We start from the raw sequence: 26,877 nt of genomic DNA on the forward strand, positions 1-26,877 counted from the left end.
GTTTCTTTATCTATTTCTGAGTTATAAACACAGTATAAACAGTGAAAAGTGACACAGCTCTACCTTCTGCAGATCAGCTCCTGTTTCTCTCTATTTCTGTAAGAGTGAGTTATAAACACAGTGTAAACAGAGTGAAAAAGAGATAAACAGCTCTTTACCTTCAGCAGATCAGCTCCTGTTTCTCTCTATTTCTGTAAGAGTGAGTTATAAACAGTGTAAACAGAGTGAAAAAGAGATAAACAGCTCTTCACCTTCAGCAGATCAGCTCCTGTTTCTCTCTATTTCTGTAAGAGTGAGTTATAAACAGTGTAAACAGAGTGAAAAAGAGATATACAGCTCTTTACCTTCAGCAGATCAGCTCCTGTTTCTCTCTATTTCTGTAAGAGTGAGTTATAAACAGTGTAAACAGAGTGAAAAAGAGATAAACAGCTCTTCACCTTCAGCAGATCAGCTCCTGTTTCCCTCTAATACCGCGAAGCTCTTCTTCTTCTTCACTTTATTGTCTGTGAAGAACCAGAACTAGCGCCCCCATTTGACGTCCTTATTGTGGATCTAGGGGCGTTCTTTTTCTAATCCCACCCATATTCTGACAAACCCCGCCTCCTGCACTACGATTGGCCAGAAGTTCATGGGGCAGCTGCCCGTTTATTCACTGCAGCAGTTATGCATTTACACAAACACGACAAAAAATAATGGAATAAGTATGAGGAAACATTCAATCAATAAATATACTAAATATACAAATATAATAATATAAACAAATACAGCAAATCTGGTCAGAATTGATTTGTTGGAGGACAGTTTGTATGCATGATGCATGAATGTGGTGCATTTGGACTTTGACACACAGCCAAGTTGAACCTTCAGCAGCTGCAGCGGAGTAAAATGAAGGTTCTGAAGTCGCCCTCACAGTCTTAGACCTCAACATCATTGAGATACTTTAGGAGAACTCAAACATGCAGTACATGCACAGAAGCCAAAGGGGTTTGGAAATATTGTAATATGTGTTATAATAATAAAGCATAAATATATCTTAATAAATAATAATTTCTTATTCAATGTAGATTATTTTGTTTAATATATGACTTTAAGGTACTTTAAAGCACTCAGAAACAAACCCAACAGCTACCTGAACATTTTTAAGCCATTTCTATGAACCAGTATCAATATGGCTGTGACTTGTCCATTCAGGAAGCAGCTGTCTAAGTCGGCATCATTTTAAGGCAGGATTTATGTGCTACTGAGACAAAGGCTGTCCCTTTTGGAAAGCAATATAAAAGCTAAGGTGTCTTATTGCCCAGATGTGAAGGCAGTGTTGCATGTACCCATCTCAGTGAGGTCAACCTCATAATATTGTTCACTGGCCAAGACTCAATGTTGCCATTTTGATGTTGCCATGTTGATTTTGATTTGGTGTAGATGAGTAAATAGGTAGCAACATGGTGTACATGTTATGGTCTGAGGGTAGGAAGATCACAATCACAACTGAGGTAAGTTATGCAGTGCTTTACTCAAGTGTGTCATACAACCATGTACAAAATACAAATGTGAAAAGACAACTTACGCAAATCCACAAGTTATAGAATGACGATTTACAGCATAAACAACCCTGTCAGGAACTCAAAAGGGTGGATTTTGGATGTTGTCCAAGGAAAGAAAGAAACAAGACAAGCTAACCTGCCTTGTCACAGCTAAAACTCAACAAAAACCTTCACACAAAACCACTCTCAGCAAAAAGGCAGCTCATCTTGCACATGGCGTGAAGTAATGTCATCAAGTAATGGGGACACAGGCTCTTTTGTTTGCCAAGACCAGCCCACACATGAGGAAGCGGCGACCCTGATTGGTGATGGTGCTAACGCAGCCAACCAGCAGCAGCTCCTCTCATTACTTTCACTCTCTACCTGATAAAAGGTAGACAGAGAGGAAAAAAGAAAAAAAAAACAAGAACAGAACAAGAAAAAAAAAAAAAATATGTGCTACACTGGCACATAACAGGGTGGATGGAGAGAGTAAGTCCCAGGGCTTTTCTCACCTTCTGTCTCCTGAAAAGCCTGTTAATGTCCTGCTTGTTGATGGTGAGATGAACAGGGGCAGAGGTGAAAAAGCCAGGGTGGGGGTGTCTGGCTGAGAAAGGCTTAAGATCCTTTGTGTGTTTAAGTCTTCAGTAGAACTCATTCAGGTTGTTGGCGGTCATTCAGAAGAAGGGGGCCTTTCTCATTTTGTAGCTGAAGATCTCTTAGATCCTTCCCAGACTGAGGTTGAGCTGTTAGCAGCAACGAGGCTTCAGCTTTTCAGTATTTTTTCTTTACTGTTTTAATCACTTTGTAACGTTGGGAGAAACAAAGAGGCAGGATGCTTGTACAAGTCCTTGGATTTACAAACTAACACTAAGGAAAAATACACCAAGGTCAGTAAACAACAACAAACAAAAACAATGACAAATTACTTGGACTGAAAACATAAGACAAAGGCACAAGAAGAAAGCTACAAAACAAACAAAACAACAACAAAAAACAAAAACAAAAAAAAAAAACAATCAAATATTCCTTTTCTTTTTTAAAAACTGAAATTCTAGGAATTAAATTGGAAAATTTGCTCTTATGAATTAAATATTTGGCAGATAAAATAAAATAATTTATAATACACTCAAGAGCAGCATTCAAACTTGTAATAACAAAAGATATCTTTCCTGTGAAAGGTGTGACTTTGATTGACAGACAAAAAAAGAAAAAAACTGAAACCAAAAAAAGAGACACAAAGAGACAGTCATGAAATAAGTGAAATCTTGATTCACTTGCTTCTGTACAAAAGGTACATGATTCATTTGTGTCTGTAAATTTTGACAAGAGAGGATTACAGGGATATATTTTATGGATAATCTTGAAATGTATCTCTCTAGTCTTGTTGGGAATGCAAAACTTGTAGGTAAGCAACCATGAGTTTTTCCAATCAATGTCTGAGAATTCCAGAAAAAAAATCCCTCTTGGGGTAACTTCACGTTTAGACTGAAATAAGATTTGAATATATGTATTATTATATTTTTTGTTAAAAATAGAGAGTCCATTAAGGATTAAGGTGTCTTCTATAGAAGCTTTTGCTTTTGTCAGCAAAGCCACGATAACTTTTCATCAAAAGAGACAAACCAGATGGATTTGCTTTGCATACAGAGATAAACTCCTTAAAAGTGATACCTTTTCATAAATTGTTCATAAGAAAGTAAGCTGCCATTATTATTAAATAAATCTATTATATGAGTAACACCCTTGTCATGCGAATGACAGAATAATGATTTTCATTTGATAACAATGTCTTTATTATCCCAAAGTAATGATTTATGAGGAGGAAAGTTGTGCATGTAACACAGCTTCCAGGCTAACAGAGCTTGCTGGTGGAAATTAGATAGTTTACTGGTAATCTAGAGGTTAAAAAATTACATCTCAAAAGTAAATCTGGACCACCAATATTCCTAAAAATATGCTGGGGGATGAAGTACCACATGGAATTTGCATTCTGCAAACATCTCAACCAATTCACTTTGAAGGGATTAGAAAAATATCGACCCCAGATCCACCAGGATGACATCAATTGGGGGCGCTAGTTCTATAATGGTGGTTCTCCAAAGACAATCAAGTGGAGAAGAAGAAGAGCTCTGCGGTATTAGAGAGAAAAAGGAGCTGATCTGCTGAAGGTAAAGAGCTGTTTATCTCTTTTTCACTCTGTTTACACTGTTTATAACTCACTCTTACAGAAATAGAGAGAAACAGGAGCTGATCTGCTGAAGGTAAAAAGCTGTTATCTCTTTTTCACTGTTTACACTGTTTATAACTCACTCTTACAGAGATAGAAACAGGAGCTGATCTGCTGAAGGTAAAGAGCTGTTTATTTATATAATACAGCTGTAATATAGTCAGCCATAGTGATGTTCATTAAATAGGCGCTGGTTCTTTAAGAAACTTGCGGCAGTTCCACTTTCTGCCGATGCAGTTTCTGGTTATAGTAGCTGCTTTACGGTCAAAACGGAGAGTTTCTATAGAAATGTATGTAGAAGAGCACGTGGTTCAGAGTTTTAGCGCGAGGAGAGGAGAGGAGAGGAGAGGAGAGGAGAGGAGAGGTCTGATAGACTGGAATCACTCCAGATATCTTCTAGATTTAATCCTGATCCTCCTGCGAGGTGAGCGTTCTCTGTATGTCTGTGTTTCCTGGTCCACAGTTACTAAGAGTTGTACTGGTTTTCAACACTAAATCTGCACTGAAAGTGTGTAAAACTGCTCTAAAATCAGGTTCATAGTCTGTTAACTCCCGTGTGTCTGCTGGGCTGAGGTGGCTGATAAATACTAAAAGATTTACCTGCATTTCGTAAAGATTTACGAAATGCATTTCGTCCAAAATGACAGGAAAAATGTCTATGTATGTTAAAGAAATGTTATGTTTATCAGTGTTTTGGTAATTTATATTTCATTCATGTTGGCTTGTTGCTTCAACGCTGCAAATAAGACCAATTATTCAGATAATAAATTCAGATTGGTTTTAGCGCGAGGAGTTCAGGGGTCTGATAGACTGCAGTCAGCTCCAGCTACCTTCTAGATTTAATTCTGTTTACTGATTTTCTGCCCAGACTATTCCTGGAAGAGGGAGGGAGGCGTATTTGTCTTTAAACTGGCCTGGATCACTTCAGTGTGTATATATATATATATATATTATTGTACCCAAATAACATTTATTTACTCTTTCTTCCTTTTCCATCTTCTTGTTGTATGCCTTAAAAGACTGTTTTTTTTCTCAGTTGGAAATTTTAAAGTGTGGACATTTTAACCCTAAGTAATAATCTAGAAGTGGCTGTCTTGAAAATAAGCTGAAGATCTCAGTGTTATAGTGATATTTCATTGAAGTCAATGTTTTTAGGTTGGCTGTGGGAGAGGGGGACTGCTGGTTTAGGTTGGCTGTGGGAGGGGGGAAATGCTGGTTTAGGTTGGCTGTGGGAGGGGGAAATGCTGGTTTAGGTTGGCTGTGGGATGGGGGACTGCTGGTTTAGGTTGGTCATCGGATGGGGGACTGCTGGTTTAGGTTGGTCATCGGATGGGGACTTCTGGTTTAATTTGGGTGTGGGTGGGACTGCTGGTTTAGGTTGGGTGTTGGGGGGGACTTCTGGTTTAGGTTGGCTGTGGGCGAGGGACAACTAGTTTAGGTTGGGTCTGGGAGGGGGGACTACTGCTTTAATTTGGGTGTGAAAGGGGGGGGACTTATGGTTTGGTTTAGATGGGGGTGTTAGTTGGTGTGAGTTTGCTGTTCAGTTTGGGGGTTGCTGTTAAATTTGTATGGGGGCGCTGGTTAAGTATGGGTGGGGGCTGCCTTTGACATTTGGTTGGTGGGGGGTTCTGGTTCAGTTCTCTTGGGTGAACCCTGTATGTAATTTTAAATGTAGATGAGTAAAGTGGTTTCTAAGTTCAGGTTTACGCTTTACTAAATCAAAATGGGTTGCACTACGCCAACTAGATTTTATGTTAAACTACATAGTTTACTAAATATCTACATTTCCCCTAGAAAAGGTGACGCTGGTTCAGTTGCCAACTTTACATTTGAAACATTTACAGTTCCAGTTCAGTGAGACCATAGCTTACATCTACAGACTCAGTTCAGTAAGACTGTAGCTTGCATCTACATCCCAGTATTACTTTAACCATCTCAAGAAATGCAGGTGCTGCTGGGCTTTTTTTTTCCCCATAACTGTTGTGGTGTGTCTGTCCCATTTTAGGTCCTACTCCAAGGTTTTATGGGTGTTGTCTGCTTTGATCCTAGATGCCTGACTTGTGTTATTTGCTCAACTTTAGGTTAACAGAGTCACTGTTAGAAGAACATTGTAGAGGAGGAGAGATCATGTAACTCTGAGGAGCACCAGTCCTTTTTGTCAGCCTTGACTTTGTTGACTACACTTTTAGCCCTTTCACATGGTCAGCGCTCCATTAGGTTCTTCCTTTGATGTGCATAGTGTCTCCAAGTCATTGGAGAACAAGGTTTGGTTGTTGTAAATGTATTTTTTTTTATTTTTTGGGATGCAGGTCTCGCAGAAGCTTATATAAAACTGACTGCGTTTTATCTCTCTATAATTTAAATACAATACCACAGTCTTTGGTGAGCTAGTATTTTTAACAAATTCACTGAAATCCTGCAAAATCAGGGTGGGCCATGAAGCGCAATTCCCACAGCAGCATGACACATTTCTTATGGGGGTGGGGGGAGTATTGTTTTTTTTTTTTTTTTTTTATATCAAATTGCCTTCAAAGCAGAAGCAAAACCAAAAGTGTTGCATTTGTGTTTTTGTTTAACTTTTTTTTGTACTCATTTTACTGTATATTTTTGTCTGAAAAAATGAAAAAAGTCTGGAGGTCCTGTCCTCTTCTTACATGGCCTGCTGTTTGTGTGTGTGTGTGTGTGTGTGTGTGTGTGTGTGTGTGTGTGTGTGTGTGTGTGTGTGAGAGAGAGAGAGAGAGAGAGAGAGGGTGGACAACATGGACAGGCTGCGGACTGGCTACAGCTGCCGAAGGAGAATCCTACAGTGGCCACTTGTGATATTTTAAACATATGATATTTTTGCATAAATTATGCTTATTATAAAAAACATCTAAGTGGTGGGTCCACCAGACCCACTAAGTAACAAAAATGTAAACACCACACAAGGGTTAAAGTACTAATTTCTAAAATGAAATTTTTACATGAAAGGGTGATTAGATTAATGCATGTTTCCAACAACACAAGCTTTTGGCAGCCAGTCACTGTGACAGGATCAGTTAGACAAAAGAGTAAAACAAAATACTGAGGGGACACAACTACCTTCACCCATCCAATAGATTTACCTACCTCAAAGCTCAAGTCAATGTTTATTTATATAGCGCTTTTTTACAACAGGTGTTGTCACAAAGCAGCTTTACAGAAAAATCCAGCATGGCAACAGTGGCAAAGAAAAACTCCCTAAGAGCAAGAGGAAGAAATCTTGAGAGGAGTCAAGACTCAAAAGGGGAACCCATCCTCCTCTGGTCGACTCCGGATAGCAAACAGCACTTGTATAAAATATCAGAATACAAAACGGGGAAAACAGTTTATGCAGCAGCAGCATCAGAAGGGTCAGTTCATGAGGGTCAGGTTTGCACAGCATCCTTGATCTTGCAGAGTTTAATTTTATCATCTGGTTTGATTGATATATATAACTGTGTGTCATCAGTGTAGCAGTGGAAATTGATGCCGTGTTTACTGATAATGGTGCCCAGTGGTAGCATATATAATGTGAATAGTAAGAGCCTTGTGGAACACTGTACTTTACTTTTGCGAGCACAGATAATTCACAGTTTGCATTAACAAACTGATAGAGATCAGTGAGGTAGGATCTGAACCAGGAAAGAGCTATTCCTGTTACCCCTACAAGGTTTTCTAGTCTATCTAGTAAGAGTGGTCAAATGTCACACTAAGACCAAGCAGGACTAGCAAAGACACATTTCCTTGGTCAGAGAATAATAAAAGATCATTTATAATTTTCGCTAGTGCTGTCTTTGTATTATGATGTGGCCTAAAACCAGACTGAAATTTTTGATGTATATGATTCCTATGCACTTAGGAACTCAATTGTTTTGCCACAACTCCAAGATCATTGATATAAAGGAGAGATTCGATATAGGTCTATAGTTTGATAGTTTGCAGGGATCAAGGTTAGCTTTCTTAATCAGAGGTCTAATTACAGCTAGTCTAAGAGTTTTTGGGATGTAAGAGAGGAATTTATATATTTATTGACAGAATGGGTTTGGTTATTTCTGGAGAAATTTCTTTGAGTAAACCTGTAGGAATCGGCTCTAACATACAAGTTAAAAATTTTGAGGAGGAAACAATTTTACCTAGTTCATTTTGTTGAAGTAAAGTAATGATTCCAGCCTCTCTGCAGTAATTATAATATTCTCAAGGTCTAGACTGGTATTATAAGGCAGCAGGTTTGTAGAGTTTAACTGTGCGTTCTGAATTTTCTGCCTAATTTTTTCAATTTTATCACTAAAGAAATTCATAAAATCATTGCTGCTATAGGCTAATGGTATCTGGGGTTCAGTAACTGTTTGGTTCTTAGTTATTTTAGAGATTGTGCTAAATAATAATCTAGGATAATTCTTATTGTTTTCTATGAGAGAGGAGAGAGAGGTTGAGCATGCTGCAGTGCTTTTCTATAGTCTGTAAGGCTCTCCTTCCAGGCGGACTGGAACACTTCTTGTTTAGTCAGGCGCCATTTTCGTTCTAGTTGTCTGACAGTCTATTTTAAAGTTCAAGTATGATCATTATACCATGGGGCAGCTTTTTCTGCCTCATTATTTTACTTTTTAAAGGAGCCACATTATCTAGAGTAGATAGAAAAGTATCCTCTAAGCACTTGACCATAATATCTAATTCGGGCAGATTAGATGGACAGGTGATAGAAGCTGATAATTGAGGAAGGTTTCTGATAAAGCTACCAGCTGTGGTTAGTTATAGTCCGCTTAACATGCTGGTGATGAACGTACATTACCACTAAAGCGAATTTCATATGAAATTAGATAATGATCTGAGACTGCTTTGCTCTGGGGAGAATGGCTAAGTTGTCTATGTTTACATCAAAGGTTAAAATTAAGTCTAAAGTATGGCTGCAATAATGAGTGGCCCCTTTATATTTTGAGTGAAACCTACAGAGTCTCAGACAAAAATAAATGTCTTACTTAGTGTATCTTGAGGTTTGTCAAAGTGTATATTAAAATCTCAGACAATTATTACTTTATTTGAAAACATTATTAAACTTAGAAAGTGAGACAGAAAGTGAGAATATGGCCCTGGCAGCCTATAGATTGTCATTAGTGAAAAGAAATTCTTATTCATTCCTCAATCCTTCTTATTTGTTACTCTAAATGAAGCCTATGGGGGGGCTTCATTTAGAGTAAAGTATTCATTGGGTCTAATCCACGTTTCTGTGAGGCACAGAGCATCAAAATCATGATCGGTAATAATTTAATTTACAACAACGGCTTTAGATGTAAGAGATCTTATGTTAAGTACTCCTAGTTTTAGATCAAAGGTGCCGTCACTGCAAACTGGTATAATTGGACTGATATTAATCAAGTTACTAGAGCAAATTCGAGGATTTTTGATGCTTTGTTTTATTCGGGGAACAGAGACCGTCTCAATTGGGTGGAACCTTAGTGGCATCTCAAGGCAGCTAGCAGAGGGTTGGTCAGCCTGTTTGTCTGCTGCCTGGCCTCGACCCACAACTTTCCTACACTGAAAGCTGTGAGAGAGTACGAGCTACGCTACATGAAATGAGAGCAGCACCCTTCAGCGAGGGGTGGATAACATCCCGACTCAAAAGACCAGGCTTGCCCTCAAAAGTAGACCAATTATCTACAAATCCCACACAGTTTTCTGAGCACCACTTGGACAACCAGCAGTTCAGCGACCATAACCTCCTGTAGATTTCGACGCCACGTTGAACTGGGATGAGGCCAGAGCATATTACGGCATTGGACATTGTCCGAGCTAATTTATACACCTCTTTAATGTTATCTTTAGTTACTTCTGACTGCCGCAGACGAATGTCATTAGTACCTACATGAATGACTATCCTCAAATATTTACGGCTAGCTAGCAGCTTCAGGTTCCCTCTAATGTCTGGCGCCCTGGCTCCCGGTATACAGTTAACTGCTATTGGCGCCCCTAAGGGAGAAGCTATTTTCCTGTGCCATAAAATAGAATCACCTCTAACCAGAGTTCTTTCAACAGGTGTCTTAGAAGTTGTCTCACTGAGTGGGGCAAACCTGTTGGACACGTGAATGAGACCCCACCCAATCACCGCGCTGTGAGGGCTCTGCTGCCGGAGTTGAGGGTGTGCTAGCTCTCCCTGAGTCACCCAGAGCTTCTAACAGCGAGTCTGAGCCCTGTCGAACACTTCCAACAGCGAGTCTTCTCTGTCGAACACGAAACAACTTACACTTCTCACAAACAAAGCTAGAAACACTGCTGTCACTAGTAACTGAGAGAGAAGCATAACTGAACGTGCTACATTCAGAGCAAAGAAACAAATTGCGGTCTGCCACACTGATACTCGCGTTGTTTCGTCGGCTAAATTGAGTCCTTTTCCAGGGGTCTCGCAAATCCGATGAGAAAAGAAGTGACTTGCAGGTCGGTCGTTAACAGTTACCACATCTTCTTGCCATAACATACTTAAAATCTCGCAAAATAAAAATAATTTGAATAAAACTTGAGTAACACAATTTTCTTTCAAACAGTATCCATGCAAAGAGGCATATTGCAGAAAGGCTTTTTTTTTTATCTTGATTATATGTTGTTTAGCTGGTTTGGGAGTAGCTGCAGTAGTTGTGGCTTTAACTTGGTAAAGGTCTGGAGTCGCTTCTAATCGTGAAATAATCAAATCAAATCAAATTTATTTGTGTAGCGCTTTTTACAACTGATGTTGTCACAAAGCAGCTTCACAGAAATCCGTTTAGAACAAAGTTTGAACATGAAATGTAAATCCTCCAGGTGAGCAAGCCAGGGGTAAGGAAAAACTCCCTCAGAGCTGAGGAAGAAACCTTGGGAGGAACCAAGGCTCACATGGGGGGACCCATCCTCCTCTGGTCAAACTACGTACAAAATTATTATTCTACTAATATTAATAGTAGTAGTAGTAATAGTTAGGAGGTAGTAATAGTTAGGAGACTTCAGTGTAGAGTGGGCAGCCAGTCCAAGGCAGGTGGCGGTGACTGGGTTGTGGGTAACTGGTCTGAAGCGGGTAGCCGGAGAGCTCTACAAACAATCATCCAGCAGTGTCCAGCCGGACAGGTGGGCAGTCGTTTTCTCGGAAGAAAGGTAGGGAAATGGAGTTAGTTTAGTTCTGTATAGGTGTATGTATAGTAGTATGTAAAACATTTCCAGAGTGTGGCTAACGACTCCGGCAGATCTGACTATAACAGCTTAACTAAAAGGAGCGAACCAAAAGGGCACACAGACACAGGAGCACCCTGAGACAATCTGGCATCCCTCCGCTCCACCGTCCACAAACCTGAGTGTTTGCGTGTGAGCGGCGGGACGACAGCACCAGTCTCAGTTTACTATAATTCCCTGCGTCCATGGACCCCTGGATCTGCTGCTTTTATCCAAGGGGAAACATTAGCTACCAAAAGCTAAACTAAACAAGTGAGTTTTCAGCCTAGATTTGAATATTGCGACTGAGTCTGAGTCCCGAACATTTTCTGGAAGATCATTCCAGAGTTTGGGGGCTTTATAAGAAAAGGCTCTTCCCCCAGATGAAACCTTCTGAATTCTGGGAACTATTAAAAAGCCAGCACTCTGTGATCTGAGTAATCGTGGTGGCTCGTAATTGGAAATAAGGTCTTGCAGGTACTCAGGAGCGAGCCCATGTAGGGCTTTATACGTCAATAAAAGAATTTTGTAATCAATACAGAATTTAACAGGCAGCCAATGGAGTGATGATAGAACTGGACTGATATGATCAAATGTTCTAGTTTTAGTGAGAACCATGGCTGCAGCATTTTGAACTAGTTGAAGTTTACTTAAATTCCTGCTGGTGCATCCTGACAGTAATGCGTTACAGTAATCTAGCCTTGAGGTAATAAAGGCATGTACTAATGTTTCTGCATCGTGCAGCGATAAGGCATTTCTTATTCTGGCGATATTGCGAAGATGTACAAAAGCTGTCCTAGTGATGCTGCCTATGTGTTGATCGAATGATAAATCTGGATCGAGTATTACACCAAGATTTTTTGCTGCTGAACCTGGTATAACTGGAAAGTCAGCGAGATTTAAAGTTAAATCTGATAATTTATTTCTTGCCACTTTTGGACCCAGAAGGAGAACCTCTGTTTTGTTACTGTTTAGGAGGAGGAAGTTACGCGATATCCAACCTTTCACATCTTTTACACAGTCCTCTATTTTCTTTAACCTGTATTTGTCATCAGGCTTGGCTGATATGTACAATTGCGTATCGTCTGCGTAACAGTGAAAGTTGGTGCCATGGCTACTTATAACTGTGCCTAACGGTAACATGTATAATGTAAATAATAATGGTCCTAAAATAGAGCCTTGCGGAATTCCAGATCTTACTTGTGAATAATTGGAAGATAAGTCATTTACCTTTACGAACTGATAACGTTCTGTTAAGTAAGATTTGAACCATGATAGGGCGGTCCCTGTGATTCCAACCATGTTTTCTAACCTTTGTAGGAGAATATTGTGGTCTGTCGTATCGAAAGCTGCGCTGAGGTCAAGTAGCACTAACAGGGATATGTAGCCTTGATCAGAGGCAAGAAGAAGATCATTTGTTATCTTAACTAGAGCTGTCTCAGTGCTGTGATGTGGCCTGAATCCAGATTGGAATTTCTCAAATATGTAGTTCTTATGTAGATATGAACTAAGTTGTTGGGCTACGGCTTTTTCTAAGATCTTAGATATAAATGGCAGGTTAGATATAGGCCTGTAATTAGACAATATGCTAGCATCAAGGTTTGGTTTCTTGATCAGAGGCTTAATGACTGCTAGTTTAAAAGCTCTGGGTACATGGCCCAGGCTAAGGGACGAGTTTACTATAGTTAAAAGAGGATTAATGATAACTGGTAGTACTTCTTTGAGTAATTTTGAGGGGATTGCATCAAGTGTGCAGGTTGTACAATTTGCAGAGGAGATAATCTTCTCTAGTTCTAGCTGTGGGAGTGGGTAGAAATTTTCAAGCCTTTCTTCTGCAGCTATGTTATGTTTTATATCAGCCATGTCAGATGACAGCCAAGTTGGATTTAATACTGTGGGTTGAATTTGTTGTCTAATATTTTCGATTTTTTATTAAAAAAGTCCATAAAAACTTCACTGGTGAGGGTCGCCGGAATTTGTGGTTCAGTACCTGCCTGATTTTTTGTAATTCTAGAGATCACACTAAACAGTACTCTAGGATTATTTTTATTGTTCTCGATCAGCGAGGCCAGATATGCTGAGCGAGCTTTAGTGAGAGCATTTCTATACTCTATAAGGCTGTCCTTCCAGGCCAAGTGGAACACTTCCAGCTTGGTTGATCGCCATTTCCGCTCTAGTTTCCATACTGTTAGTTTTAAGGTACGGGTTTTATCATCGTACCATGGGGCGAGGTTTTTCTGTCTTATCCTTTTGATTTTTAGTGGCGCCACATTTTCTAAAGTAGATCGGAAGGTATTTTCTAAATAGTTGGTTAATACATCTAGCTCCATTGGGTCTGATGGAGTGGAGACTAGGGTTGTTAGTACTGGGAGGTTTTCTATGAATTGTAGGGCGGTAAATGGTTTTATTGTGCGCTTTGCAGAATAGCGAGGGGACGTACATGTATTATAGCTAAGACGTAGCTCATAAGAGATTAGGTAATGGTCGGAGATTACTGAGGTTTGGGGTAGGATATTAAGCCTGTCTATGTTAAGTCCGAGTGTCAGAACTAGATCTAAAGTGTGACTACAGTAGTGTGTAGGCCCTGTTACATTTTGGGTGATACCAACAGAGTCTAGGATTGAAGTAAACGCCTTTTTTAGTGGGTCATCTGCCTTCTCAAAATGGACATTAAAATCTCCTACAATCATTACCTTATCATTGCACATAGCTAGGTTTGCAGTAGTAACGTTGATGGAGAGAACCTCAAAAGAAGTGAAGGTGTCACATTGTTTCTGACTGATATCTAGGGTATTCTGGTAGATTACACATAATCCACCTCCTTTGCCTGATAATCGTGGGCTGTGTACATAATTATAGCCCATAGGGGTGGCTTCATTTAGTGCTGAATAATCATCCTGTCTAACCGATGTTTCAGTAAGACAGAAAACGTCAAATTTATGATCACTTATAAATTCATTTATGATTACTGCTTTTGAGTTTAGTGATCTTATATTGAGTAACCCAAATTTTAGAGTTGAGGTGTTGCTGCTATCATCTGAATATGATTTAATATTGATCAGGTTGTCGAAACGGGCTGATTGAGTTATTCTACGTTTAGATTTAGATTTAATTCGGGGCAGAGACACAGTCTCAATACAGTGGAACCTAGGTGACGCAACTGGTCCGACGCAACTGGTGCTAATAATCATCTTATTCTCAGTGCTAACACTAGCATTATGAGCTGTAGCGTTTCTATCTTTGCCGCTACTTACGTGGCCTTCGCTGTGTAGTCAGTGGATGGCCCTCTCGATGTTCCGTGAGAGAACAACAGATCCTACCTGACTAGGGTGGAGGCCATCCCTCCGGAAGAGCGCCGGCTGTTCCCAAAACGAGGCTCAGTTGGCCACGTAGGTCAAGCCATTGAGGGCGCACCATCCGCGGAGCCAGGACTGCAGCGTGAAGAGCCTGCTGAACCGCTCAGATCCCCTCCTGTAGGTGGGTAGCGGTCCGGAGATGACGATCCTGGCGTCCGTCTTCTTCCTGGCGGTGTCCAGCAGCGTCTGGTAGTGCTCCTTCAGGACCTCGCTACGACGGTCGAGGATGTCGTTGGTCCCGACATGGATCACCACGGTCCCGAAGGCGTTTCGTCTGAGAGCCGAGGGGAGGCGCTTGGCTATGTCTAAGACACGAGCACCTGGAAAACAGGAGACAGTGGCATGGGTGTTTCTAACCTTTACTTTAACGTGGCGGACAATAGAACTACCAATAACATAAACGGAGTCCTGTGAAGAGCGCCGGGGCGCTGGGGCGGGCGGCGAGGCCTGGGGCGCTGGGGCGGGTGACGAGGCTTGGGGCGCTGGGGCGGGCGGCGGCGAGGAGGCCCGGGACATAGGTGAGGGCGTATGCGGTGTACTGAGGGCGGCGAAACGGTTTCCGGAGGCGAAGATCGGCTGGGGCGGCGGTGTGGGTCTGCAGGGCCCTCTGCTGCGCTGGCATTCCCAGGGACCATGCGGGGCTGGCGTGAGAACGGCGTCTCCCGGCGCGCGGAAAGACGACGCTGGCGCCACCACCGAGGGGGAAACTTCCCGGGCGGCTTCGAGCATCGACTTCTGCCGAAGGAGCTCGTCCTGCTTCTTCAGCAGGGCGGTGATCTGCCGATCCAGCCGGGCCAACTCTGTGCTCAGGGTCTGGAGGGCGCGTTCCTGGGAGGACGCCATGGTGGACGGGCTGAGGGAATAACTGTGAGAGAGATAGAAAAAGAGAGAGGGAGGAGACAAAAATAAGAAGGAGAGGCGTGAGGGGGTTAGCGGCCTGCTAACTGCCGAATTTTCAACTAATTTTCAAGTAAAGTTTGGACGCTGCTCGATCTGAAGTTCTAAGGTGTGGTGCTCTCTGTCGCTCGCAGTGACGTGCTCTTTGTCGCTCGCAGTGACGTGCTCTCTGTCGCTCGCAGTGACGCAGTTGTTATATATTTATAACAACAACAACAATAATAATAATAATAATAATTATTATTATTATTATTATTATTATTATTATTTATTGTTGCTATAGCACTGCTTATGCTGGTGGCAGCTCGAAGTGCTTTACAAACAGGAGATATAATTTCTTATACAAATCTTTAATTTTAAGTATTATTTTAGAATCATAAGAAAATTACACAGATTATGTTAACAGATAAATATCATGAGACGTAGAGTTTTAAGTGCTAAGTTAAAAAGATATGTTTTTAGATGCTTCTTAAAAGTGAGCACTGAGCTTGACTGTCTAATAAAAGGTGGAACTGAGTTAAGAAGCATAATAATGGAATGAAGCCTCCTCATGTTTTCTGTATTTTACAGAAGATGTTTGCAGGTCAGTATCAATGTCTGCAGATCTAAGATCATGTGCTGGAACATAAATGGAGTTCTTTTAAAACTGGAGTGATACGATCTATTTTATGTTAGCATCTGTCCTGCTGCATTTTGTATTAGTTATAAAGGATAGATTGTTTTCTTAGGAAGTTCAGTAAGAAGACATTACAGTGATCAACTCTGCTTGTAACAAATGCATAAAAGTTTCTCTGTATCCCTCTGAGATAGAAAAGCCTAACTTTAGCAATATTTCCCAAATGATAAAAGGCTACTTTAGTGACTGCATTTAAATGTGCGTTAAAGGAGAGCTCAGAATCTAAGATCACAACCAGGTTTCATACTTCAGGTTTGATATATGAAGCTAGAGAGTCTAGTTTCTCATTAAGCAGCAGAGTTTTTGTACCATGATTTAATTGTAGAAAATCTTATGACATCCACTGAGAAATATCTGACACACAGCTGGTCAGTCTGTCAGCAGCGTCTTGAACATCAGAAGGAATGGAAATGTATAACTGGGTGTCATTAGTACAACTATGAAAATAGAGCTAGAATGTACAAAGAGAAAAGCAAAGGCTCTAAAATGAGCCTTGAGGCACTCCACAAGAAATGACAAATCATTTTTACGTGTCATTTCCCATTGAAACCATGAACTGCTTATTACCTAAATATGATTTAAACCATTCTAAAACTGTTCCTGAGAGACCTACCGAATGTTCAAGACACTAGATTAAAATCTTGTGGTTAATGGTAGTAAAAGCTGCACTAAGATCTAATAAACCAGAATGTAAAGCATTTTGTGCATAGCGCTGAGTGTGAGGACATTTACAATTTCATTTAAGGAGAATTGTATTTGTATCTCTGTGGTCTCTGTGTTTGTATGGTCTATGTTTGTGTGCTCTTATTAAAATTTTGGCCATCTGTGATCATAGTGCAGCACATCCTTGCTTTCATTTGTGTGTAAATTATGTTCAGTGCTCAATAAGAAAATTACCTTTTGCATGTTTTGAAAATCCAGTGTTTTTAAACACTTAACTACTTGAATCCCTGATCAACCTGTGTGTTATTTTTTTCCTCCTTTTCTCCTCTAGAATAATCTCCTTTTGCAAGTCTCCTGTGCCCGCTGACCATTTTCCTGCAAATTTCTAATTAAAATCTAAGCAGATCATGAAACAGCTGGAAGTTAAGACTGAATGTGAGAATCTGGTGTCCAGAAGCTCCAATACTCAGAAAACATCTGCTGCTCTTCACATAAACACACCTCACAAACCAACACAAAAGATTACAGGCAAAAAACGAACTTATCACTGCTCAGAGTGTGGGAAGAGTTTTACTGCACAGAGTAGTCTCCAACAACACCAGCGCATTCACACTGGAGAGAAACCATATCACTGCTCAGAGTGTGGACAGAGTTTTACTGTACAGAGTCATCTCCGAAGACACCAGCGCATTCACACAGGAGAGAAACCGTGTCATTGTTCAGAGTGTGGGAAGAGATTCAGTCAACAGAGTAATCTCCTAAAACACCAGCGCGTTCACACAGGAGAGAAACCGTATCACTGCTCAGAGTGTGGGAAGAGTTTTACTACACAGAGTAGTCTCCAACAACACCAGCGCATTCACACAGGAGAGAAGCCGTATCACTGCTCTGACTGTGGAAAGAGTTTTACTTCACAGAGTGGTCTCCAACAACACCAGCGCATTCACACAGGAGTGAAACCGTATTACTGCTCTGACTGTGGAAAGAGTTTTACTACACACGGTCATCTTCAAAGACACCAGCTCATTCACATAGGAGAGAAACTGTATAACTGCTTAGTGTGCAGAAAGAGTTTTAGAGAAAGTAGTGCCCTCAAGAATCACCAGCGCATTCACACAGGAGAGAAACTGTATCACTGCTCAGAGTGTGGAAAGAGTTTTAATCAACAGTGTAGTCTCCGAAAACACCAGCGCATTCACACAGGAGAGAAACTGTATCACTGTTCCGAGTGTGGAAAGAGTTTCAATCAACAGAGTAATCTCCGAAAACACGAGCGCATTCACACAGGAGAGAAACCGTGTCACTGCTCAGAGTGTGGAAAGAGTTTCAATCAACAGAGTAATCTCCGAAAACACCAGCGCATTCACACAGGAGAGAAGCCGTATCACTGCTCAGAGTGTGGAAAGAGTTTTAGAGAAAGTGGTGCCCTCAAGAGACACCAGTGCATTCACACAGGAGAGAAACTGTATCAATGCTCAGAGTGCGGAAAGAGTTTTAGAGAAAGTGGTGCACTCAAGAATCACCAGCGCATTCACACAGGAGAGAAACTGTATCACTGCTCAGAATGTGGGAAGACCTTCAGTCAACAGAGTAATCTCCTAAATCACCAGCGCATTCACACAGGAGAGAAACCGTGTCACTGCTCAGAGTGTGGGAAGACCTTCAGTCAACAGAGTAATCTCCTAAATCACCAACGCATTCACACAGGAGAGAAACCGTGTCACTGCTCAGAGTGTGGGAAGAGTTTTAGAGAAAGTAGTGCCCTCAAGAAACATCAGCGCATTCACACAGGAGAGAAACCGTATCACTGCTCAGAGTGTGGGAAGAGTTTTAGAGAAAGTGGTAACCTCAAGATTCACCAGCGCACTCACACAGGAGAGAAACCGCATCACTGCTCAGATTGTGGGAAGAGTTTCAGTCAACAGAGTAGTCTCCGAACACACCAGCGCATTCACACAGGAGAGAAACCGTGTCACTGCTCAGAGTGTGGGAAGAGTTTTAGAGAAAGTAGTGCTCTCAAGAAACATCAGCGCATTCACACAGGAGAAAAACCATATCACTGCTTAGAGTGTGGAAAGAGTTTTAGAGAAAGTGGTGCCCTCAAGAATCACCAGCGCATTCATACAGGAGAGAAACTTTATCACTCCATAGAGTGTGAGGAAAAGCTTTAGTTATTTAAGATTTTAAGATTTGATGTCTTTCCAAGAAAAAATTAAACCATCATTGTTCCATCAAGAAGCCATTCTCAATATATCTCCAAGCCTCCTCTCAAGCATGGAGTCTCTGACTCATTCAAGCAACCCAAGTCAGAAAAAATAAAATAAATCCAACAACCAACTGTCCAAGCAGTCAAAGTTGAAGAGAAGCTGCTGTTTTCAAGTTTCATCTTCTGAGAAGCATGAAGAGCCATGATTCAGTTCCACGACCAGCTCTGCTGTGCTGAGGCCACTATCTGCAGATCTTAGATTACACGCTGGAACATAAACAGACACTGATGTAAGCAGGTGCTTTAAGATCATTTAGAGCTTTAAAAACTAGTAGCAGAACTTTAAAATCTAACCTATTGATACAGGCAGCCAGTGTAGTTCTTTTGAAACAGGAGTAATGTGAGCTCTCCTTTTTTGTTTTTGTTAGAATGTGGGCTGCTGCATTTTGTACGAGTTGTGATGAGATGTAAAGTTTTTCTTAGGAAGTCCAGTAAGAAGGTCAGAGTCTAAGATCACACCCAGGTTTCCTACTTCAGTTTTGGTATATGACATCCACTGAGAAATATCTGACACACAGCTAGTTAGTCTGTCTACAGAGTCTTGATCTCCAGAAGGAATAGAAATGTATAACTGGGTGTCATCAGCATAGCTATGAAAACGTATATTATTCTTCCTAATGACATCACCTAGAGGTAACATGTACAAAGAGAAAAGCAAAGGCCCTAAAACTGAACCTTGGGGGACTCTACGAGAAATGGCAAATCTTTTGATGAATGATTTCCAATTGAAACCATGAACAGCCAATTACTTAAATATGATTTAAACCATTCTAAAACTGTGCCCGAGAGGCCGACCCAGCATTCAAGAAATGCCCCAAATTATGTGCTTACACATAATATAATATCTCATGGACTTTGCTGGATTTGTTAAATGAACACCCAACTGCAATGCTAGTAACAAGTCACCCAAATTCCTCGCCCTCCTTTCCTGCACATTCGTTGACTGCAGCCAAGCTGAGTTTTCTTGTCAGCAATTTTGCTAGGTTGTGTAGTCTAACAGCTTCACGGCACTCACAATGGGTGTGTGATTTTTGGTAATTGTCTAACAACTAAGTTGTGATTCTGGTCTTATGCCAGTGGGGTAAGAATCAATAAAATGGGTATGATGGTTACTTCTGGATTACATTTGCCCAATTATTTTTGTTTTAGATTGTCTGTCTTTGGTTTGAGTGGTCTTGTTTTCCTTCAGTGTGGATCATGAATTCAGCAAGTGAACTAAAAAGCTTTAAATGCATAACTGTTTGAAGTCGTTAACTTTTTGAATGAGGTCAATCAATTAGCTTTGTGTGTCAACCAAGGTACATTAACCAGTCACTGCTAACTATGTGTCGGAGGCCTATATCCCCATTATCTGTACACACAAGTAAACTTCTAGGATCAATGCAAATGCGCATGGAATTAAATGTCGTCTTCTTCGCTTGTTTTGCAAATTGGATGCACATATACCTGCCTCCTCCAAAATTTGAGCCATTAATCTTGCTAAAATAGTCCTTCTGAACGTATGTTCCATTATTAGTATGACTTCACTGATTAATGATCTGATCCCTCAGATAAATCTGGACATGCTTTTGCTGAATTGAAACGTGGGACATCTTTCAACACTGTAAACCGTGGCATGGCATTTCCAAACTTTTGTCTATAGGCATTGCTCGTCTTGTTCTTGATTGCTCAGGGAGTGCCCCAAGATTCTGTCCTTGGACCCATCTTTTTTTATATTAATCATTTCACTTTGGGGTCAGGTCATTTGAAACCATGGTCTGACATTTCAGTGCCAGTGTAGAGATACAGCAATGCATCCACCTACAGTTTCATCCCAGTCACTGAGTGCATAAGTTCTGTTAGTAGGCCTTTAACCTTTAGCTTCCAACTTCTCCAACTGCCAGTGTTGACTGATCAGTTATTAAATCAGCTCAAATCATTAAAAACCTTGGTTTCAAATTCATCATCTATATTTAAGCTCCATATTAAGTCAGCCACTAAGACTGCATTTTATCATCTGAACAGTATTGCTTATCTCCACCATCTGCACATCAATGCTGATGCAGAAATGCTGGTCAACACCTTCATTCTCTTCTGCTTTGTTTAATGCAACTCCCTCTTTAATGGTCTCCCTGTTAAATGGCTTAACCAGCTCCAGTTAATTCAAAATTCAGCAGCCAGAATCCTCACTTTTACATCATCTGCATCCTCCATCAGCTTTTTTTGGTTACCACTTTCTTTCTGTATCAAGTACAAACAACTCCTGTACATTTCAAAGCCCTTCATGATTTCGCCCTTACATAACTCCTTCATCTTTACTGTTCCTCTCAATCCTTCAGATCTGAGCAGATTTTGCATGGTGGTCAAATATGCAGCAGTCTTTACACACTGAAAAGGGCTGCATTCACATCAAAAGCCTCACTGCTCAATTCTGATGTTTTGCTCACATCTAATCTTTATAGCTTCATAGTTCACATTTATATAGTTAAGTGAGTCAAATCTGTCATCTGGTAATGTGAACCCAACCAAGAACACATGGTAAGCAGGGATAATAGCCAACTTGTCTCTATTAAATAACTAATATATATATTGCTTAATTTAAAAAGGCATTAGCAGGCAGGTTTGATGGATCTTATACTAAGTAAAATTACATTAAAATTCAGCTTGCTGGACAAATAGATAAGTTCTGGTCATATGCTGCTTACTATTTAGAGAACGCATGTAAGTGTAAAGTGTGAACGTTACTCATCAAACATTACACATCAAACAGACTAAAATGAAGTATTTGCTAACATTTATTAATCAGTGTTCATGGCTGTTGCTGACTTTAGATACTGTACCTTTCACTTAAGTTTCTTGGCAGTTTGAGATGCACTCAGCCTTTAATTTTCAGATTTAAACTGGCTTGATGTGGCTTGAGGCACTAGATTGTATGTTACGATTTCCAGCTGGATGAGTTCACAGCTCATCCATGAGGTGTTGAGCACGATGAGAAATCACAGAATTTTTCACAACCATAAGATTAGACTGACATGCAAAACAAGCAACTATAGAATGTTGTTTTACATTGTATGATTTTCAGAAAATGTCACTTATGTTCACATTTATATGTATATATTTAATGCTCTGAAGGAGAACTTCTGGTGCTGGACACAATGTGGTGCACACCTTCAGAAATGCAATGTTTGGTAAAAATGCCTTGGAGCATGCCTTGTTGCATCTCTGGCAACTCATGTCCTTGTAGTTGAACATACTGACAAAATGATCCAAATTGGTCCAGTTTTTCAACATAGTCTGGTGGAATCCAAAATATAAAAACTATTCCGAGAAGACAAACGCTTGACAAGTCCCAGCCAATAGGTCATGTTACAAACATCTTGTAGCTTACTTATTTTGGATGGCCCTTTTTTGGTTTGGCTGGCTAGGAATATAACCACTACACGTGAGGTAAAAATACACCATGTGTCCAAAAGCATGTGGACAGAATTATTTGCTTTGGCTGTACTAATGGGTATAAAGACAAACTAAAGCCATGTCATAGAACAGGGATGCCCATCCTGGTCCTGGCAATTTACTACCCTGCAGAGATAAGCACTAACCTTAAGCCAACATACCTAATCTAGGTAATGAAGGCTTTAGGGACATCTGAATATAAGAGCCAGCTGTCATAAACCAACAATGGAGGTGTAATACATCATATTGACCAACTCATTGCCTTTAAATGTAGCACTGTCGTATGATGTCCTCTTTAAATTCTGTAGTTTGTCAAACTCCTGACCTGCTAGAGCTGCCCCAGTGAGTTATTGTGAAGTGGATCCAAGGAACAACAACAGTTCAGTGATGGAGCCATGGGTAATACAGGCTCATAAAGTAAGACCACAGAAGGATTCAACAAGCACGTATGGGTGGGAGGTTTGGGTGGCATACTTTTGGTCATGCAATGTAGATTAAATTATCTGAAAATAACATGTCTGTCACATTATGGGGATAGTTATGGGCAGTAGTCAAGATGTAACTGATTCGTACATGGGGGTAGTTGCCGAAGGATGAAGATATGTTAAGCACACTCACTCTCTGAAGTTTCATGATGTTTAACTGCTGGTGTATTAGGCGCCTGCCGAAGGGACAACGTTAACAGACAGTTCTTAATCCCTTTGATGGATAGCAACATCTACTGTCCATTTTTGTGGTACTACCATTAAGTTTCTTTCTTTTGTCTCTTTCGCTGTTTTAGGTGTTTCCTGTGTGGTGTTCAAATCTACAGCCTACATTGTCCTCTTAATTTCATCACATTGATCTTCACCTGGTGGTTACGGGGGAGAGCAGAAGAGGAGAAATATCAGTGGCAAGAAGTTACTGGGTGCAAGTGTTAGATACCTCTCTCCATTCGCATCAACATGTGTCCTTTGCAACAGCAGCAGCTGATTCTTCAAACTGTATTGTTTAAGCTGTGAGCGGCGGAGACACACACAAAGCCATTACACACCCAAAGTTAACTTTTACCGCGTGTGCAGCAAAGTTATCTAAAACTAAAACTTTTATGGCCATATCTGACCACTGGAATCCAGGATCATGCCCCAAAGAATCTCTGCAAGGTCTCCATCATGACAGCATAAAGAGACCCAGGCTCTAAACCTGTAAACTCTCCCACAGGATTTAAATGGTGTAATTCAGAAGATGTTACTTAAGAAGTCTTGCTTCCTCTTGAGGGCAAGGAATTCCCATCTCTGATACTAAAAAGCATCCAACATGCCTAGAACTGTTCTGAATTATTTCCATTACAGGGACACTGACAGCCCAAATGCTCTCAGCCAGCCATAAAACAATGCTGACCTATGCTAAGGTAAACCCTGGTTTATGACCAAGCCATGTGTTACAGCGGCTGTATTATTAAGTATTAATAGAAAAACCACAAACATCATTAAACAAATCAATAACACTGAAATGGGAATTTCACAAGAAATTCTTAACATTCTGTTTTATATGTAATATGTTTGTTGTTTGATGATGTCATGTCTGAATATGTAATTAATTATTTTTCCTGAAGTGTTTGAAAACATACATAAACATTGAGTGTTTAATTGAAAATTAAATCTAAAATCATGCTAGAAGCTTTGGGGTGACTTTCAGAGTAGTATGATACACCAGTTGCATCATATGGACATGAGATGAACTGTGTTATCACATGAGAGAATTGTGGTTGATTTCCAACCACCAACTTAGGAGTCAAATTTTTGGCTCCAACCCTCAGGCTGAGCCCATTTTTAACTCAATGAGACTTTCATTTGTTGCATGCTCTTCAATTGCATGAGATAAAACATGGAAAAACAATCCGTTTTAAAAGTGCACTGAACCTACTCCTGCAATTCCTGTTGAAATCTTCTAAAGACTGATGCTATTGACCAGGTCTCTCAGTCGTGAACCCAAGAAAAATCTTTAATGTTAAGTTACCCATAATTAGTCTCACAACAGGGAAATTTACCTCCACATTTAACCCATCTGCGCAGTGAAACACTCACATACACACTAATGAATGCACACACTAGGGGGCAGAGAGCACACTTGCCCAGATTGGTGGGCAGCCCTATCCACAGCACCTGCATTGATCAAGGGCATGGCAGTCATGTCCTGTCAGCCCAGGGGATCGAAAAGGTTTTTGCCTACTCATTATCTCCAAGGTTGGCATGGTGGTTAGTCTTGAGCCGCTGTGATACTGTAGAATGGATGTTTCTTTAATACCTTTTATTGTGTGTAAAGTAGGCATTCTTCTGGTTTTCATTTTTATCTTATTTTGTTTGCTTATTTTGTATTTCTTTTTAATACATTATGGTTAAAAAAGCAGTAATTTCTCATATGACAGTTGATTTATATAACCATACCACTTGTATCTTCACAATATATGCATGCTATAAATCTTGTTACTCATAAATTCAGAGTGAACTTCATCTGTGTTTTCTTGTGTGCGCAAGGAATGTGCTGGGTTGTAACAAATCAACTACTCCTTACAAATCAGGCATAGGTTTTATCTTTGTTTTCTCAACTAAAGCCTGGCTAGTTGGTAAGAGTGACAATGAAGCTTCGTTTAATGGCATTGTGGCTACAGGCTGATTCATCCTGAAGACACAAAATATTGGATGGACCTATTGGCCATATTTGGGTTTCCTTTCTTCTAATTTACTGTGCATATATGTTAAAACTTGTTTATTTATATCACAATTATGTGTAACCAATTATTTCTAACTTCTTTTTTTCCTTGTTGTCCTATAAATTGTACCAACACTCTGCTGGGGGACTGTATAACCTCACATAATTCTGGTCTCAGTTTCAGTTCTCTGGGTTCTTACCAGGAGTTTCTTCCCAGCCATGATTTTAAATGAACCTATTACTGCATAGATTCATTTATAATTACGTCTGATGCTGTTTTCTCGTCTTTAATAGAGATGGCCATCACTATATATATTTGCATTACTTCTGTCTTTTTACCAATTACATTATTATTAAATTATGTGAATTATTAACCATGTTTGTGTCTCATTGCAGGAATTCTAATATACTAAAATAAGCACTTGAGTATATATGATTGATCAAATTAATCTATGATAATTTTATTTCTATAATAATAATATTAATTTGTTGTTTTCTAATACAGCAATTAATATTAATAATTTGTCCACAATCCTTGAGCTTTAATGATTATTTTATAAATGTTTACCACCCATCCAGTGGCACTAGAGCTAAAGCGTGCATCACTTTAACTGAATGATATTCTTTAATGTCACTTGGCCTGTATTGTACCTATGAACAAAAAAGAACTACTCCTCTCTATGGAGATGAAAGTTAGATGTGCTACTCAGACTACCTTTGTGAGACACCTGCAAAGGACAGAAAAAGACAAAGCCCAACACCCACAACAGTTTAGAGTCATTATCAGTATCTCTATAGCCACCACTATAGTAGTTCCTAGGAGGGAGGCACTTGTGCCATGCAGACCTGGTTTTCAACAAGAGTCACAGGGACTCAACTGAGAAACAAACAGAGGAGAACAATAATGGTAAAATGATAAGCACAAAATGGTAAAAATACTATAAACCATACTAACAGAAAGGCTGAAGTATTAGATAAAGCAGACATAGGAGAATGAGACATAGAGAAAAAAAAATCAAAGTTAATGAATGATTAGAACAAACAGTGGTTGTCCCTTTAAGGAAGTAATAAGAGTAAAGAAGTCTATACTGTATAGGGTATTAAACCTACCATGTCGTCTTTACTATGTTCACCTCAACAGGCTGAAGTAGCACAAATCTAATACATTTTCAGAGCTGTGTGGACACAAAATCTTTTCAAATCAGATCTGAGCCACCTACATATATGGTCCGAAACTGGATACATATCTGATACTTGGCCACGCAATCTGAATGAGAAAATTCAGATTTGAATTCATGTGGTTTTTTTATTGCTCCTATCACCACCAGTCAATACTGACATGGCAGTAAACTGAGCTAAAGCATCCAATCCTTTTGTACCTTCATCTTACTCTAAAAACGAACGAGTAAGAGCTTATTATTGTGAATTGTCTTTGTGAAGAAGGCTTGTTCTGCTGGTGAGTCAGTTTGCTGCTCATGAGGCATTCTTTGATTAGTAGAACTAAAAAAACAGCTCTGACCTGAGAGATCAAAAAGGACAGTAAACATGAAGGAGGTATCTAAGGCCTAGAACAATGACTTTTAATGAGGTTTAATGAGGTTTGTAAAAGATCTGTCAACATGGAGAGTGAAGATGGAGAAGTTTGAAACTAAACCTTTAGGGCCTACTAACAGAATTAGCAAATTTTGCGCTAAAGTAAGTAATATCGGCATAACAGTGAAACGTCAGACCAAGTTTTCGAATGATCTGACCTACAAGTGAAATATGTAGTATAAACAGGATAGAACCTTGGAGCGCTCCGTAAGCAAACAAGATCTGAAATGCCTATAGCTGAAAGCCTGGAAATGCCATGCCATGGTTTACTGTATTGGAAGTCGTCACTTTCTGTCAGCACAAAGATGTTTGAATGTAGGTAGTCCCCAGTCGGTTGCCAGGTTTGCCACAGACAGAGCATGTATAGATCAGATTATTAATTA

The 26,877-nt window shown here is 40.1% G+C and overlaps 2 protein-coding genes and 1 pseudogene across 5 annotated transcripts in view; 1 reads left to right on the forward strand and 2 right to left on the reverse strand.

The window, feature by feature from the left end:
- Positions 1-26,877, reverse strand: part of LOC118826312 — a 545,149-nt pseudogene that overhangs the window by 134,222 nt on the left and 384,050 nt on the right.
- LOC118826379 (zinc finger protein 850-like) overlaps positions 1-26,877 on the reverse strand; it is a 36,495-nt gene that overhangs the window by 2,076 nt on the left and 7,542 nt on the right. The window lies entirely within an intron of this gene.
- On the forward strand, positions 3,640-25,225 carry LOC118826318 (zinc finger protein 658B-like). 4 transcript variants are annotated; one of them, XM_036597257.1, is made up of 5 exons: positions 3,640-3,691; positions 16,844-18,471; positions 18,556-19,008; positions 22,519-22,627; positions 22,992-25,225. In XM_036597257.1, exons 2-3 carry the CDS (start codon positions 16,920-16,922, stop codon positions 18,681-18,683), a joined length of 1,680 nt encoding a protein of 559 aa, XP_036453150.1. In that variant the 5' UTR covers positions 3,640-3,691; positions 16,844-16,919; the 3' UTR covers positions 18,684-19,008; positions 22,519-22,627; positions 22,992-25,225. The 4 variants fall into 4 exon arrangements, with proteins under 4 accessions (XP_036453150.1, XP_036453148.1, XP_036453149.1 ...); XM_036597255.1 differs by having other exon boundaries at positions 22,519-25,225; XM_036597256.1 differs by lacking the exon at positions 22,519-22,627.

This window comes from Colossoma macropomum, unplaced genomic scaffold, assembly GCF_904425465.1.
Source record: "Colossoma macropomum unplaced genomic scaffold, Colossoma_macropomum, whole genome shotgun sequence".
NCBI lineage: Eukaryota > Metazoa > Chordata > Actinopteri > Characiformes > Serrasalmidae > Colossoma > Colossoma macropomum.